Genomic DNA, 15,143 nt, shown 5'->3' with positions numbered 1-15,143 from the left:
CGGCGGGCCTGTGGGTATGAAATGCATCCCTGGGGAGTGTCGAGGCATCGTCGCTGTACTCGTGCATTAGGGTGTGTAGTTGTGGAAATGTTTTTCTCTTTGGTGTAGTGGGATCTGTGAGTGAGCGAAGAATCGACCACGTTTTTGCGGTGCTCAATGTGCCTGAGAGGCGGTCGCAAAATCCTCGCCAGTTATTACTCGTGAGGGTCTCTGCATACTCCTGGGATTCCCATGTAATTTGGTCTATACGTTTCCTAACTTTGCGGTTGACCGTTGAGACGGTGTCGTTTCCATCGCCGTGTCAACCCTCTCCGGGCGTTCCAAAGATGAAGTAAATGGGGGTCTATGACTGGTGTCTCGGTTGTGGTACTCAGTGTGCGCGTGGTGACCTCTAGATCGTGTGTGAGCGAGTCCAGCCATCGTTCGTACCCCTGGCCCTAAGGTTGGTCCTGGCAGCGTTCTCTGAATTTCGCCCAATCCGTAATGCGCACATTTCGCTCGGGCCTGCGCGCACGCCGTAATAATGGCAAGGTGGTCGCCACAATGTATATAGTGGTAACTACCAAGGTGCTCCTCTAAAGGCCCGTGCGCTACGACTGGGCCAGTATTGCGCACGAAGGTAAGCTAGGTCAGGGCAGGTGTCACGAGATACGCTGTTGCTTATGCGAGTGGGGTGCTCTGGGTCGGTGATCGAGTAGTGTGTATCTCATGTTACAGTTGTCGTTCCACAAGCGGGTCCCTTTAGCCTGTGATTTAACGTAAACCCATGCTGTATGCGGAGTGTTGAAGTCACCGCATACCACACAAACCCGTCCAAAACTACTAAATTCTTAGTAGGCGGTGAAAACAGTGCGTACGCGAACGGGGGGAACTGTATACATTGAGTATCAACAGACTCTCGCTGCGTTTCCATTGCGTAATTATTTCCAATATTTGATGAGGGATGTCGCTGCTAGACGTATGCATGCGACATGTAACTCGTTTCGAAACTAATGCTCCCACAAGTGGAGAGACACCCGAGAGCGTGCTGTAGCCGGATAAAGAAGGAGTGCAATTGAGTTCCCGTAAGAGGATGACATCGGGAGGGTTTGTGGACGTGGCGACGCATTGCTGTATGGAACATCGTTTTTTGCGAAATCCCCTACAATTCCACTGACACACCACCACTTACCGCGCGTCACGCGGCGCCATCATCATCGTCAGAGTTTGAAGTTTCCGGCCGAGAGCTTTGGTCGGGCGGCAGGCTTGCGCTGTAAGCGCTAAGCTCAGGAACTTGCATGCTTGCGAAAGTGCTCTCTATACATGATTTGACTTGCTGTGTAATCCCTATTCGGAGGTCCTCCGTTTGGCGTTCTATCCTGTCCAGGGCGGCCTGCATACTAGTGCCCATGTCTGCCACCAGAGCGTCCATCTGTTTTTGCAGGCGCTCACAGCGCGCCTCCATGTCACGACGTAAACGGGCTATTTCTATTAGAGGTTCAGGGGTTGATAACGAATTAGTAAGAGAGGAAGGGGCAGGGAGAGATTTCCGGGGTGGAGCGAGCTGTGGGGGACCCTCCGCCCGACTGACCTCCCGAGGCGCTTCCGTCGCTGTTTGCTTCTCCGGGGTCCTCAGAACCTCTGAGGGGCGCCTGGGTCACCTTGGCTGGGGCGTTGGTCTGAAGAGCCTTCTTGTAGTGTTGATAGGAAGATGGGGAGGGGAATGCGCTTCTCCGGGAGGCGTATCGATGCTTCGCGGGATCGGGACCGAGACTTGCAATGGGTCCGGGACTTGCGACGGGATCTCGAACGGGTCTCCGACCGCACTTGTCCGGTCTCCTTCGCTGGGGCACGTTATGTTCGTGTCTCCGCCAGAGGAGCGGCTGAGTAAGCCCACTGCCCCCTCCTAGTGCTCTGTAGTTCCGTCCAGCAACGGGGCATTTGCATATTTTTAAATCTGTTGCATGATAGTGGGTACACCCTGTATACTTATCAGTCTAGCATTTCGTGTCTCCTTTTAGACGTTTATAAACTGCGCGAAAAAACTGAGGACACAAGAAAGAAACACACGACACCACGAGCGCAGTTTCTTTCTTGTGTCCTCGTTTTTTTTCGCGCAGCTTATAAATGTCTAAAAGCTATGAATCAACTAGCCCGCCAGAACGTCCTACTAACGTGTCTCCTCTTAATATTTTCCTCTTCTTTAAAACCTATTTATCTACCCTGTATAATTACCTACGCATGTAACGGATCTGGTCCTATTAATTTCTTCCCGGCTTTTTTCCCACCAATATCCTAAACGTCTTTCTTATCTCAACTGCTGACCGGCTAATGCTTTCATCCGCTTTAAATCCCAGAGGTTAAGGAAGGTGGACGTTTCCTACGAGTCTCGCTGCGTGCATACCTTCGCATAACAGTAGGATGCAGTAGCGCACCCAGGATCTCGGCCAGGGGGGGGTTGACAGTTTGCCAATACCATCTAAACAGCACTAATTTCGATTTCTTCACGGGAAATTGTCAAAAAATGCGCTTTTTGCAAGTGTGCAGACGATTGCGCGTCTTACATCTTAGTTGCAGTACCCGAATGCGCAAGGGAAGAAAAGGGGTTAAACAAAAGGGGGGGGGGGGGGGGTTAGGTCGGCCTCAGGGGGGGGGGGGGGGTTACAACCCCTGAATCCCCCCCCCGTCGGTGCGCCACTGGTAGGATGTGCCGAGTTGTCTCAGGATTTTATTTGCAGCAGACACATGCCTCATCCTGGGGCCGTATTCTGAAACGTACCACTTCGGCGAAATTTCTTTTTGCGCTTTCAGGCGCGCGTTGATTGGCTGGTTGAGCAAAATTGAATGACGTAGGGCTCAACTATCCAATCAGCTCATCCAATTTTGCTAAAACAGCCAATCATCGCGCGCCTGAAAGCGAAAAAGAAATTTCGCCGAAGTGGAACGTTTCAGCACATGGCCCCTGTTGGAAATATTTGCTCCGGTATGTTTTTGTCCTTAGGCAACCAGCTCGGGCCTCGAATAGCAAGGCACTGCCCTTTGTGTTATCGTACAGATTTTCCTTTCCAATTTCTTCTTGGTCATTCTTGCAAATCTCCATGGTACTTTTACGCGCAAGCGTATGTGGCCCGCCAGTGAAATCGGCGATGAGATGTTTGCGGCCGCGAAGGAAGCGGGCGCTGGAGGAGGAAGGCGCTTGGAAGTGGAGAATCGCGCGCCGGGGAAAGTACGAAGGAGCGCGCTGACCGTGCGGCAATTGGCAACGCCACCTAGAGGAAAGTCTAGGTGGCGTTGAACGAAGCAGGGAAGAGTCGAAGCCACAGAACACCCATAGCGAAGCATCGCGGAGGGCCGGGTTGACTCCTATGGCAGTTGCTACGGGTGCTGTGCGCGGAATGGACGTACCGGATTCGTCTCGTGATAACATCGTCCTCGCGCGCCGTATGCTGTACGTGCGCGGCTCAATCTCCCGCGCGCGAGGAAAACGGGGGGAAAGCACGCCGTGCGTATCTGCGTGCGCGCACGTGTACAGGCAAGGTCAAAAGTTTACGGGGTGGGGTTCCACGAAAAAGTCGAATATCAGCCTTTTAGCTTGCAGCCATTGAAGACGCCGCTGGCGTACACTACACGTAGCACATTTGAAATCGAGCCTGCATGCCCAAGCTCAGAAAATATTTTCGCAGATTCTGCATCCTGTAAACTTTTGACCCTGCCCATACATATGTATATATTATGTAATTCCTCCCTTAGGAAACCCTTTCAATGCTGGTGAATTCAGTCGTGTTTCCTCTTCCAAATGGTTCTGGCAGAATTAGCAGGTGGGCATCATCATAGAATCCATCTGCACATCCGTCCCCGTCCTAGAGGAGAACTGGAAGCACTTTTTTCCAACATGCCTTTCACATTTCACTAACAATTATTTACATAATAAAGTCTATGATTGTCAATTCACTAGTGCTAAAGGAAAAGGAGACATTTATTTCAGCACGAACACCCTTTATTGTTTACTGCTATAATACCAGAAGCAAAAGCAAATGCAAATGAAACGGTTTGGCACAATGTAGCTCAAAACAAACGTTTACTAAGCTGTCACCATTGCATATGCAATGCAAGGGAAAAAAGTAAAATATCACGGTTTTCATGCATTCAAGCAAAACAAGCAATAAAGTAGGATGATTACATTACTGTGTGATCAACAACCACTCGCAAGCCCTACAATCTACCTGTAATCATAGCTTGCTACAGCAAAATGAAAAAAAAAAAGACCATCCCTTTTACATGTGCATGATAAACCCATGACAAATAAAAACCAAGAGAAAGAGAAACAGAAATGTATCACAAAACTTAATGACAATTCAAAAACACACCGTGCAAAACTACAATCTCTAGGTTTCATAAATTCTTGCATACAGGCAATACATCCTCCTTATTCCATCACAGTGAATGGAAAGGGCAAGAATACTACTGTTGGTGTGTTGCACAATAATCCAGTCTAAACATACTAGGAAACATACCACTTAAAAAAAAGACTTAACATTATCTTCACCATGAGATCTTGTACTTCAGCATAATGGAAGCAAGGCAAGCTCTGAACTAACGAGCTTAGCTGCACTAAAAATTTTCAAGTCTCCATAAAAACGGAAACTATACAGGTCTATTTATTGCCAGAGCTATTTGCAACAACTGATAATTTTTGACAGATTGAAAGGCATGAGCAGAGCAAAGCACAAGGGAGGGAAGAAGGAAGTTCAAACATACGCACATCATTTCATGCAGTTACAAGAGCTAGCACAACAGTGGAGACAAACTATGTGCAGCACTGAAGGTATCAAAAAGTTGCAACTACTTAGGTGCAACTTTATCTTAAGATGATAAGCTTCCTTTGCTACATGCTCAGCTCTTTAATCACTTCAGTTATGAATCCTAATCAGCTAGTCGAACAGATATTCGAAAACAAGTAAGCAGTTTGTGTGAGAAAGCTGCTATACACAATCTGTACTCATTAAGGAGCCAACAAAATTCTCTGCAACTATATCCAATGTGACAGTACCACTTATATGAAGTTGAAGAAAAAAAAAACGCAATACGACTAGAAATCAAAGGAAAATGTTTTTGAGATCTCAACATAAAAAAAGAAATGCAATCATCTAAAATGTGCCAATTGTTCACGTCGCTATCACAGTACACTTGCTTTTACAATACGGATTACACAGTTTTAGGTTAGAAAGTCCAGATTTAACCGGCATAAATGTTTATAGTGAAAGAAGTAAGATAGCTGTTTTTTCAATAGACTAGAAGGCTCCATCAGCCACATGCTGCTCAACTCTAGCATGCACTATGTGGGAGGAAGAAGAAAACAGCATAGTGAAGATAGGGGAGCAAGTTCTGATAACACCATTTGGGGGGAAAAAAATAAGGACCATACTGCATTGAGAAGCCCTCGCAGCGACTATAACAGGACAGAACTTGGCATGTGCTTCTCTATGGATATTTGCACACTGTGCAATAGCCATGAAGCAATGAGTATAAAGATGACTATAACACCCTCTACAGAGTGCCTTTGTTCCGAGCGAAGCAATAACATTTGTTGTTTGCTTGCAAATTCAACTACACCCAGAAGGCCTTTAGTGCACCTATACAAGCTAAGAGTAAACTTTTGCAAAAACCTTCAAAGGGGCGCTTGTGGTAGCCTTAAAAACAAAAAAGAATATAATGTGCATGAAGTGCACCTCTGTGCCACATCCAGCAGCATCTGGTAGAGTTTTACAGAGGTCATCTGCAAAAGAATAAGACAGCCACAATCTGAACAACTGGTATACTGAATACGCTTTGCTTATCAGATAGTTTCATGGCAATACCAATAGCACAGAGATTACCATAGCATAAGCAAAGTGCAATAACATTTTGCAACTTTTACAAAAGCAAGCACTTGAAGTCACACTTGCTCTTTATATGAATATGACCACCAAATGAGTTTCTGTGCGCCATAAACTAAAAACTAATGTAAGCATACACACAAACTAGTGTGCGACACAATGTGTCTGAAAGGAGCAGCAGCAAGTTTAGCAACAAAAACGGTGTCACATGAAAAAATCATTCCTGCAGGCATCAATGGTAAATAGGCAAGCACAGGCAAGCTTACAGCAAACAGTAATCCCACCACAATAGCCTCACTACAGTCATTCTCTGTACTTCAAGCAAAATTTAAAACCTTCTTAGCTGATATTATACTATGACTAACTACTACTGCAATATTCAGCAAAGAACATCAAAGTCACACACACTGCTAAATTCCAACTGCAGTAAAACAAGAAAAAGCACTCGTGTTTCATTCAGGCTGGAACTTTTACCTTGCAATGCCTGTATTTAAACAGAGCAATATAAGCTCAAGGGGAATAAACATAAATGCTTCTAAGTTACTTGGCCACGAAAATAAAAGTTTACTGAGCCATTACAGAGGGCACAATGATATTGCTTACTTACAGCACAATAATTAACACACACGTACATGCATGCACCCACGCACGCGCACACACACACACACACACACACACACACACACACACACACACACACACACACACACACACAAAGAAACCTCTCGCAGCATAATAAATGAATACTAGCTCCGGCAGGCACCACCAAGGTCAAAGCATTACCTTCTTGCTTAAAAACAAATGACACACTCGAGCATTTAAAGCTTTGCGTGAACTGTGAAAAGACAGCAACCTTAGCCCCAAAATTTGTGCATTATATGCACACTGCCACAGCAATTCCCGTCCCCCTTATAGTTTTAAATACTGATTGCAAAAATGCAACTTACACACAGCACCACTTTTCTTCAGCATGGTTTTTAAGATGCCAATAAAATCACTGACATTAAGCTATCAACATTAGAAATAACTTATCTATTTTAATTATCCAGAAAAAGAAAAAAGTGAGAGTGAGTGGCTTTCATATTATGCAAACAAATACTGCATGCAGGGAGGCACGGATAACATTGTAAGCCAGATTACTGTAGAATTTCTTCATGCAAGCTTTTGTTGTGCATATGGTTCTTTACTACACAGAAGCAGCAAACGGCCACTAAATATAGAAAGGCAACCATTATCAAGTGTTCAATACACTCTTTCACAATCCATTGCAATACAAACAGCATTATCAATGCTATTGCCATACAAAAGAAAGTGTTATAGCACTGAGCACTTTTAAATACATTTTATGCAAGAAACATGAAGGGCATTGGTTCCAATTTTTTAATTTTAACAGCACAGTTGTGCTGTCCCAAGTTGTATCACTATGTAGAATGCTAGACTGTTAATACAGGCTATTCTTTATTGTACAGTAACCCTTCATTTGTGACAAAATTTAATCCAAAGTACCATTTTATTCAGTTTGTCATGTTTGTATGCCCTTTAGGCCATATTATTTAACGAAAATTCATCCCCAATATGAAAGAAAAGACAAGATTTGCATTGAAAACCTGTAATATTCCTGATTCTTGCATTGAAATCAGAAAAGTACCATGAGACAGATTTTTCATCACAAAAACCATGGTGCAGATAGCAAGAAGTGCATCTCTGCACGTTACATAAACAAGGAATAAGTTTTCCCTCTCACATCGGCACATAGTGTGCAGTGGCAACATATTACACTAGGTACAAAGGATGTGCAAGCAATACACCTGGGCCCCACACACAAATACATACACACTGGTCTTTTGCTCTCCCTTGTTCCACTCAAGAAACGTAAACAAAAAAGTGAAGACCAGAATGCAATGCTACGTCACGTTTCTTTGGCCCGAGTCACGCAATAACTAAGAACAGACAGCTAAACGGCAGCGAACAGGAGCACTGCCAGGACAGTTGAAAACAGATAAGATGAGCTGTATTAAAACAAGTTAATGGACCTTTCTGCATAACCTTCGCCTACACCCATACCAGCTGCACCTCCCCACCCCCTAAGGACTTCTGGAAGCGATAAGGCGTGCACAGGAAACTTCTGTAGTAAGCACAGCTCTAAGCATAGTTTATATCACAAGTTTCCTTGTTACCTTCTTTATTTTGCCTCGAACATGACGAAAACTGCTTAACTTGTGAACAGAAATTATGCCATGGTCAAAGAATTAGTCAATGCTGTGTCTGTTCAAAGTGCTCGCACTATGTTGGAGTGCATCCACAAGGTTGTGCATCCCACAAGGTTATCGATGGGTATGTCACAGCTCCTCTACTTCCATCAGAATACTACTTTTCTTTTCTTGACAGCCTCACTTTAATGGAGGTTCCCTGTACAGCCCAGAATGCAATGCTTACAGCCAAACTGTAAATAGCAAAGTTGCCTCAATGCTGAGACCAGTAATGTGATAGTTTTGTAATAATAGTAGTCAATGTGCCAATGCTCATGAAAATATGTGAAAATTACCTGTACACTACACCTGTACTACACTACACTGCAATCTCGGAAGAAAACTACAATGTAGCGCTCAGTAAAAGTCGAGAGTCAAATTAACTTTAGATGAGGGCGATGATGAAAGCATAATGTATGATCAGGCTACTGTGATTGAAAAAGAAAGGAAAAAAAAAAAAAAAAAACAAGCTCCACTTACTCTTTCATCCCCTTAACTCAATTACTGTGAACAGCAGTCTCAAGCTCACAATCAGTATCGAGTCCAGTCACTTGACCATGCTCTCAACCCCCTGAGCTGCAAAAACCTCCTACAATATTTAAGTCCTCTGGACAGGCACATTCTGCCCATTGCTTAGCCTCTGCTTCTTTTTGAGCTAATGTAACTGCACTGCCTGGAGTTTTGAAGACCACTCATCCATTCCTGCGCTGCTCGCTATTTCACACCCACTTTTCCTCCTTCAATTACTACACAAGATTCTGTACAGCCCAAAGAATTGCCCCGACTCAAATAGGCACATGCCTCAGACTTCAAGAGCCTCAGAAAAGTGGCATAGGTGGTGATCGTCTCAAATGAACAAACCAATATTTTCTACCATTTCTTACTTTTAACTGCTGTTCACAGTATACATACATACATATATAAAAACATCTTAATTAAGATGTCATATTACATCAGCCAGATGACCTGGCATGTCAGAGCCTATCATAGTGCAGTGCAGATTGTTTCTTTTTAACGAATTTTAAACTTTGTGTGCACAAAGACAAAAAGTTCACAGATGGAATGTACAAGCATGAGACATGTAAGTGAAGCGAACACTAAAAAATGTATATGCACTGTAGCATCATAAGACCACAACACAAAAAGCTGCATGCACGTATAATACACTAAAACAACACTAGGCTTTTACATTCAGAAACAAAAGAGAGAACTGTGTACAAGAGAAAACAAGGACAAATAGTGAGCTCCTCACATATGAAACACTACTTTAGCACTTGTGAAAAAACGCAATATGTGAGGGCAGACATGGAGAAAACACATTACACGCTTTTTGATTTTGGATCTTTAAGCAAACGGACAAGAGGACATGTATCACACATCAAGCATTACATTACAAAACCAAAGTAAGACAACAGACCTCTAACAAAGAAAGGCATGACATAAAATTCCTAAGACATAATGCTCAATCTTCTAACATGTATTTAGCTGCATGGCTGCCTAAGCAGGACTGTCTATTCAACCCCAAGTGCATCTCGAAGGAACAGTTGATTTCCCCAACTCTGTTCGTATTCATTTTACAGCCACCATGCTGGGCTGATGTAACCATCATTCCTGTAATTTTTCCCAAGTATGTTTAGGATCCTTCCAATGTGAAAATATTCTATTCAGTGGCACTTTTGGCTTCTAGGAAGGGCGAACTCAATGCCTACTTTTACTTTATTATGACTTCTTCCAGAATTGGCCAATTTCATTTACTTTCCCTTGCTTGCCAATAAAGGCATAGAATTTGTAAAGGAACAAATAGCCTAGTATTAATAGACCAGTAACCTTGCATACAAGCTCTCTTGCCGAACCACACTATACAATATTCTTGACAAGAACAAAACACGCAGCCGCTCGGTAAATGTAAGTAAGCACGAAGAGCAAGCAAGGCTTTTTCCATTCCACCGAAACGCTGTCTGCTGCTTTTAAAGTACACCCCTTCCAAAAGCTAGGCTGCAATGGTGAGCACACAGGCTCGGATAAACCAGCCATTCAGGCTACACAGCGTGAATATGGTTGCACGTACCAAATTTATCTGAGCAAGATGAAACCAGGAAAGTTTACTGATAGAGCCACAAAGAAAAGAAGGCATAAAAAGTACAGTAACTTGCAAGTTGAATGTAATAACCAGCCACTATAACAGTGGGCCCTTCTAGCAATTAATTCTTCACACAGGCACTACACAATTGAAAACCAAGTGAATGTGTCGTTTTCTGTAGGAACTACTATTTTGATTTATGCTGAAGCAATGTTCACACCATTCACCAGACAAAAAAGACTTTTACACATCCAATCAGCAATACTAAATGGCTACGATGAAGCCACTGTGACAGAAAAAGGAGTGTTCACAGACTTGCCGATTTTTCGCTACAATATTTCTGAAGTGATCATAGAACAAGTAATTTGGGTCCCCAAACTTTGAATGTCTCGTTATCCACACACAATTTTCTGCTTTAAGATCACACATGTACTGAACAGCAGATGCACCAAAGAATCAACTTTTCCACCATAAAAAAAGGAAACAATAGTTAAGCCAAACACAATTAAGTATTGCTTGGAGTAGCAACTACAGTGCTATGTACATTCAACGTCTAAAACTCAGATACATGCATGCTAAATAAAAACTTCCATTAATGCTAGACTGCTGGAAAGCAGCAGAATAAAGGACAGAGTGGCCTTAAGTAGCCTTGCTTTACTTGCAAATGAAATAACATTCAAACAATGGACAATACAAGTCAGTTTTGTTTAGGCTCGCCAAAAAGGCATCTTCAACAGAAAAAAACAAAGGATATGTCAGGCCCTGGCTTACCGAATATGACTATGAACCGGCACCCCTAATTAGTATAAAAAAAGAAAAGAAAAAGTATCAATCTTGGAAAACACAACATATAAAAGAAAAAAGTAAATTCGTTGTATGAATCTCAGTGCAGACAATGAATGCCATTTGTTATTGTTACCCGAAGGTCACCAAAAAAGATAATCCTCCAAGACAATCAAAAGTTAGAGCAATCAACCCCTAAACAAAAAAAAAAAGACTAAGCCCAAACTTTTATTAGCATGAAGGCAAGGTCCTCAATGCTTTACCTCTTGATGGCATTTAGCATCTAGCATGCCTTCACTAGAATAAAAAAATTCCGAAAATGTTTTCCAAGATTGACAATGATTAGAGACAACTTGCCCTCAGCTACAAACAGTAAAACTGAACGAAAGAAATGAAAGGAGGTGCATAAATCAATGACACCTTCCTTGCGTCCCCTCATGGCTGGGACTCCCGTGGTGGTGGGGGAGGTTGTTGCTGCTGTTGTTGCTGTTGCTGAATGTCTTGCTGAGGCTGCTGAGGTGCTTGCTGCTGCTGTGCCTGTTGCTGTGGCTGCTGCTGTTGCTGCGATTGCTGTTGGGCCTGCTGGTCTGCCTGCTGCTGCTGCTGTTGTTGTTGCTGCTGCTGCTGCTGCTGCTGCTGCTGTTGTTGCTGCTGTTGCTGCTGCATTTCCTGTTGCTGTAGCTCCTGCTGGTGTCGCTGAATTTCTTGCTGATGTCGCTGCAGCTCCTGCTGCTGCTGGTGGGCTGGCTGAAGATGGGCAGGAGTCTGCAGGTGCAGTGGTTGCTGGTGTGCCGGCAACTGCTGCGGCTGGGCATTGTAGCTGTCATAGTAGGCATGGCAGTTGCATGCTGCAGCACAGTTAGCCACCACCTCTGATGCCCGCGTCACTGCTGGGGGCCTGCCACGGCCTTTGTGCGGTGATGGGCTCATCAGGTTCTGTGCGGGAATGGGTGCTTGAGTCAGGTCCTGCAGGCACACAAGCAGAACAGTGCCACATTAAGTACAATTCAAAAGAAAAAATGAATTCTAGGCTGGTTTGCTAGAAACACTGCGAAATTCCACACCTATATCCACTTCAAAATGAAAAATTATGGGGTCTTACATGCCGAAACCACAATCTGATTATGAGGCACGCCATAGTGGGGGACTCCGGAACAATTTGGACCACCTGGGGTTTTTTAACGTGCACCTAAATCTATGTACACGGGTGTTTTTTGCCTTTTGCCCCCATCGAAATGTGGCCACCATGGCCGGTATTTCGCTCCCGCGACCTCGTGCTTAGCAGCCCAACACCATAGCCACTAAGCAACCACGGCGGGTCCACTTCAAAAGGCTGCCACCCACATTTTAGGGCACATCAATTTTTCTATTTGAATTGCGGCAACACTAATTCAATCAGCCAAGAAAATAAGGCTGGCTTTGAGAAAGAGATATTCAACAGTGAATCACATCCACATCATTAATAGGGTAATTGAAAAGTCTGCAGAAATATAACCAATGCCTCTGTATGGTCTCCATATATTAAAAAAAGTTTAAAATAGCATGCATCTTCTTTTAAAGCTGCCCTGAGCACACACCATTTGTGAGACACATATGTACCTTATTAAAGATTGTTTCCATTCAGATGCAGTCCACACGATGCAGTAAACTTACAACAGCAGCTAATTACAAGCAACAGTGTTTTATTGCGATAGCAGTTATACGGACGCTCGAGGCACGTTTGCGTCGCTCGCGCTAGCGTTCCGTCATGGGAGCGACGGCAAACGCACGGCACACACATGGTTGGTTATACAAAACACACATGCAGTGTGTTTGTCTGCAAAAACAGCATACCAAGGGGATGCACTGTCATATTCCGCTCAATCGGCTCTGTGGCAGAGCCAGGGCAGTATTCTGCCTTCCGCTGCCGACATGAGTGTTGTGTGCACAAACACTAGCGTTCCTGCTGAGCAGCTTTGCGCATACAGTGGTTTGAGTGGAACGGACAGTATAATTCAAGCTACAAGTGCCGACAGTTTTCTTTGGTCTCATCTCGTGCAACGCCTGCAAGATGCAACACTGCTGACGGCGCTCGTAACGCCAGCGATCCGGGACATCTGGTTGCTGCCAGGGGTGTTTTTGCTGTACAGCACCAGTTCCCTCACGTGCTGTCGCACGAACATGTCGCCCCCATGTATTGTTATAACACCATCTAAGAAGCTTCAGCACTACACAAAATCTTGCTATCACTTTCAATGCTTTGTCCTTTGTGCAGAACTGCCAATTTTTTAAATTGCAGCGACTTTTTCAGCGACTTTGCTGTTGCCGATTTCACCTGCTTAAGGAACTTTTCGGAATAAACTTGCTCAAACCATGTACTCCCTGGTTTATAGGGTACTTTGTGCTGCCTCTAGGGGACAGCACAGCTACCATCACAATTTCTTTTGTATGCATTTTTTGCAATCTCACGCCACCCCGTCTTTCAGGAGCTTTAGAGCGTTTTTGCAAACACAATTTATTTTTCATAAAACTTAACCAAACATTCATAATATTGTAGAACAAGCCCAAATTCGTAAGCTTCATGAAAAATTTAGGAAAACTAGCAGGTATGCATATGGCAGGCATTCTCCAAGTCATGAATGGTAGGTTGCAAATATCCACAAAAAGTATATGATCAATGTAATCTGCCAGTGCTAACCTATGGAGCCAAAACTTTGAGAATAACAAAGAAACTTGAAAAGATGCCAAGGAACACACAGGCAATCGAACAGAAAATGAATGGCGTAACACTGAGAAACAGAAAGACGGCAAGAGAGGAAAAAAGGCAGGCGATATAATAGTTGAGGTAAAGAGGAAGTGGACGTGATGTAATGCAAGAGTAGAACAACCGTTGGTTGATCAGAGTAACAGAACCAGTGCCAAGGGAAGGATAGTGCAGTTGAGGGCAGCAAAGGTTTAGTTGATGCAATGAGATTAGGAAATTAGCAGGCATACGACAGTTTGCTGACATAAGACGGGTAATTGGAAATCACTGGGCAGGGCCTTTGTATTAGTGAAAATCGAGAGGATGATGAACAATGTTTAATTAAAAGCCAGACCACCCATGCCTTTAAGTGATAGTTCCCACTCGGAACATATTTTTAATGTTCAGGTTTACATACTAAACACCAATAACTAAGGATTTTGCTAAAAGAAGGATGAGGTTCTTGCAAAGATTAAAGAGGAGACATAGGGCATGAAAGACAAGTACAGAGGTATTTGTTAATCATAATAAAATTAGAAGTTTAATTTACATTATCATTTTAAATCTCCATGAAAATTTTCGTTGCTGCATGCAAATTTTTAGTCTAGCTGTGATGACCACCAATTATATAATCAATGTAACTTCCTAACAGTAACACCTTTAGGCACTGTAGATACAAATAATAAGTTTTTGCTTCTACAAAGGCATAAATGACTAAGCTTGACTAGGAAAGCTCATCTGAAAGTTAATGAAAAGCATGTGATATTTATTACTTCGTTTGTCCTAAGAGGGCGCAGTCTACACTACCATGGAGTTATTTTATGATAGTTCACTGTGTTTCAACACAAAAGAAATTCCTCAAATACAATCACCACTTCTCCACCATGCTACATCAAAACCTCTAATTTTTCAACAATTGGGAAGCTAAAACTTTAAATAAGAGTCCATAGAAGCATTAATTAAATTTTACATTGGCAGGCAGCCTAAGATTCAGTCAAGCATATGTAGTATAAAAAATTTGGAGGACACTTAAGCTTCGCCTTCAAGAGTGGAACGCGATAGCATTCAAAGATCCCTGACTGCTTATCAGGCTTCCCGGCAACTGCAGCTTTTTTTTTTTTCTCCAACTTAGCCTCCGCATGCAGCTATGAGGAGGAGAGCGCCATCTGGATCGTATTTTTACAAGGAGCAAACAGTGGCGCGCTGCTGTATGCATGGTAGAAATGCTGGAAAAAGGGGCTTGTGTTTCAGTATTCACTATAAGAGAATTATGTTTTCTTGTATATTCAAATTACAATCTGACGGTATCCCGTCTGTAGGTTGTGGCTACGTTGTACTTTACGATTTTTCCAGCGCATTTTACTTTCAGAAATTTAATTAGTTCACCAGCGTCTCTGCACCACGTGAAGGGCCCGCGTGATCGGAGTGGTTCAGGATGATTTTCTTGGTCGCAG

General features: G+C 43.4%; 1 protein-coding gene across 2 annotated transcripts in view; it reads right to left on the bottom strand.

Annotated features, from left to right (window-relative positions):
• Nucleotides 1-3,954: 3,954 nt before the first annotated feature.
• Nucleotides 3,955-15,143, bottom strand: part of LOC119442820 (LIM and SH3 domain protein Lasp) — a 33,902-nt gene continuing 22,713 nt past the window's right edge. For both annotated transcript variants that reach the window (XM_049668708.1, XM_049668709.1), the window contains one exon: nt 3,955-11,933. In XM_049668708.1, the coding sequence (XP_049524665.1) occupies nt 11,403-11,933 (531 nt within the window). In that variant the 3' untranslated portion in view covers nt 3,955-11,402. The remainder of the gene's footprint in view (nt 11,934-15,143) is intronic.

This window comes from Dermacentor silvarum, chromosome 1 (genome assembly GCF_013339745.2).
Source record: "Dermacentor silvarum isolate Dsil-2018 chromosome 1, BIME_Dsil_1.4, whole genome shotgun sequence".
Lineage (NCBI taxonomy): Eukaryota > Metazoa > Arthropoda > Arachnida > Ixodida > Ixodidae > Dermacentor > Dermacentor silvarum.
Note: the sequence above shows the minus strand (reverse complement) of the source record. Positions and strands in the feature narration are given on the sequence as shown.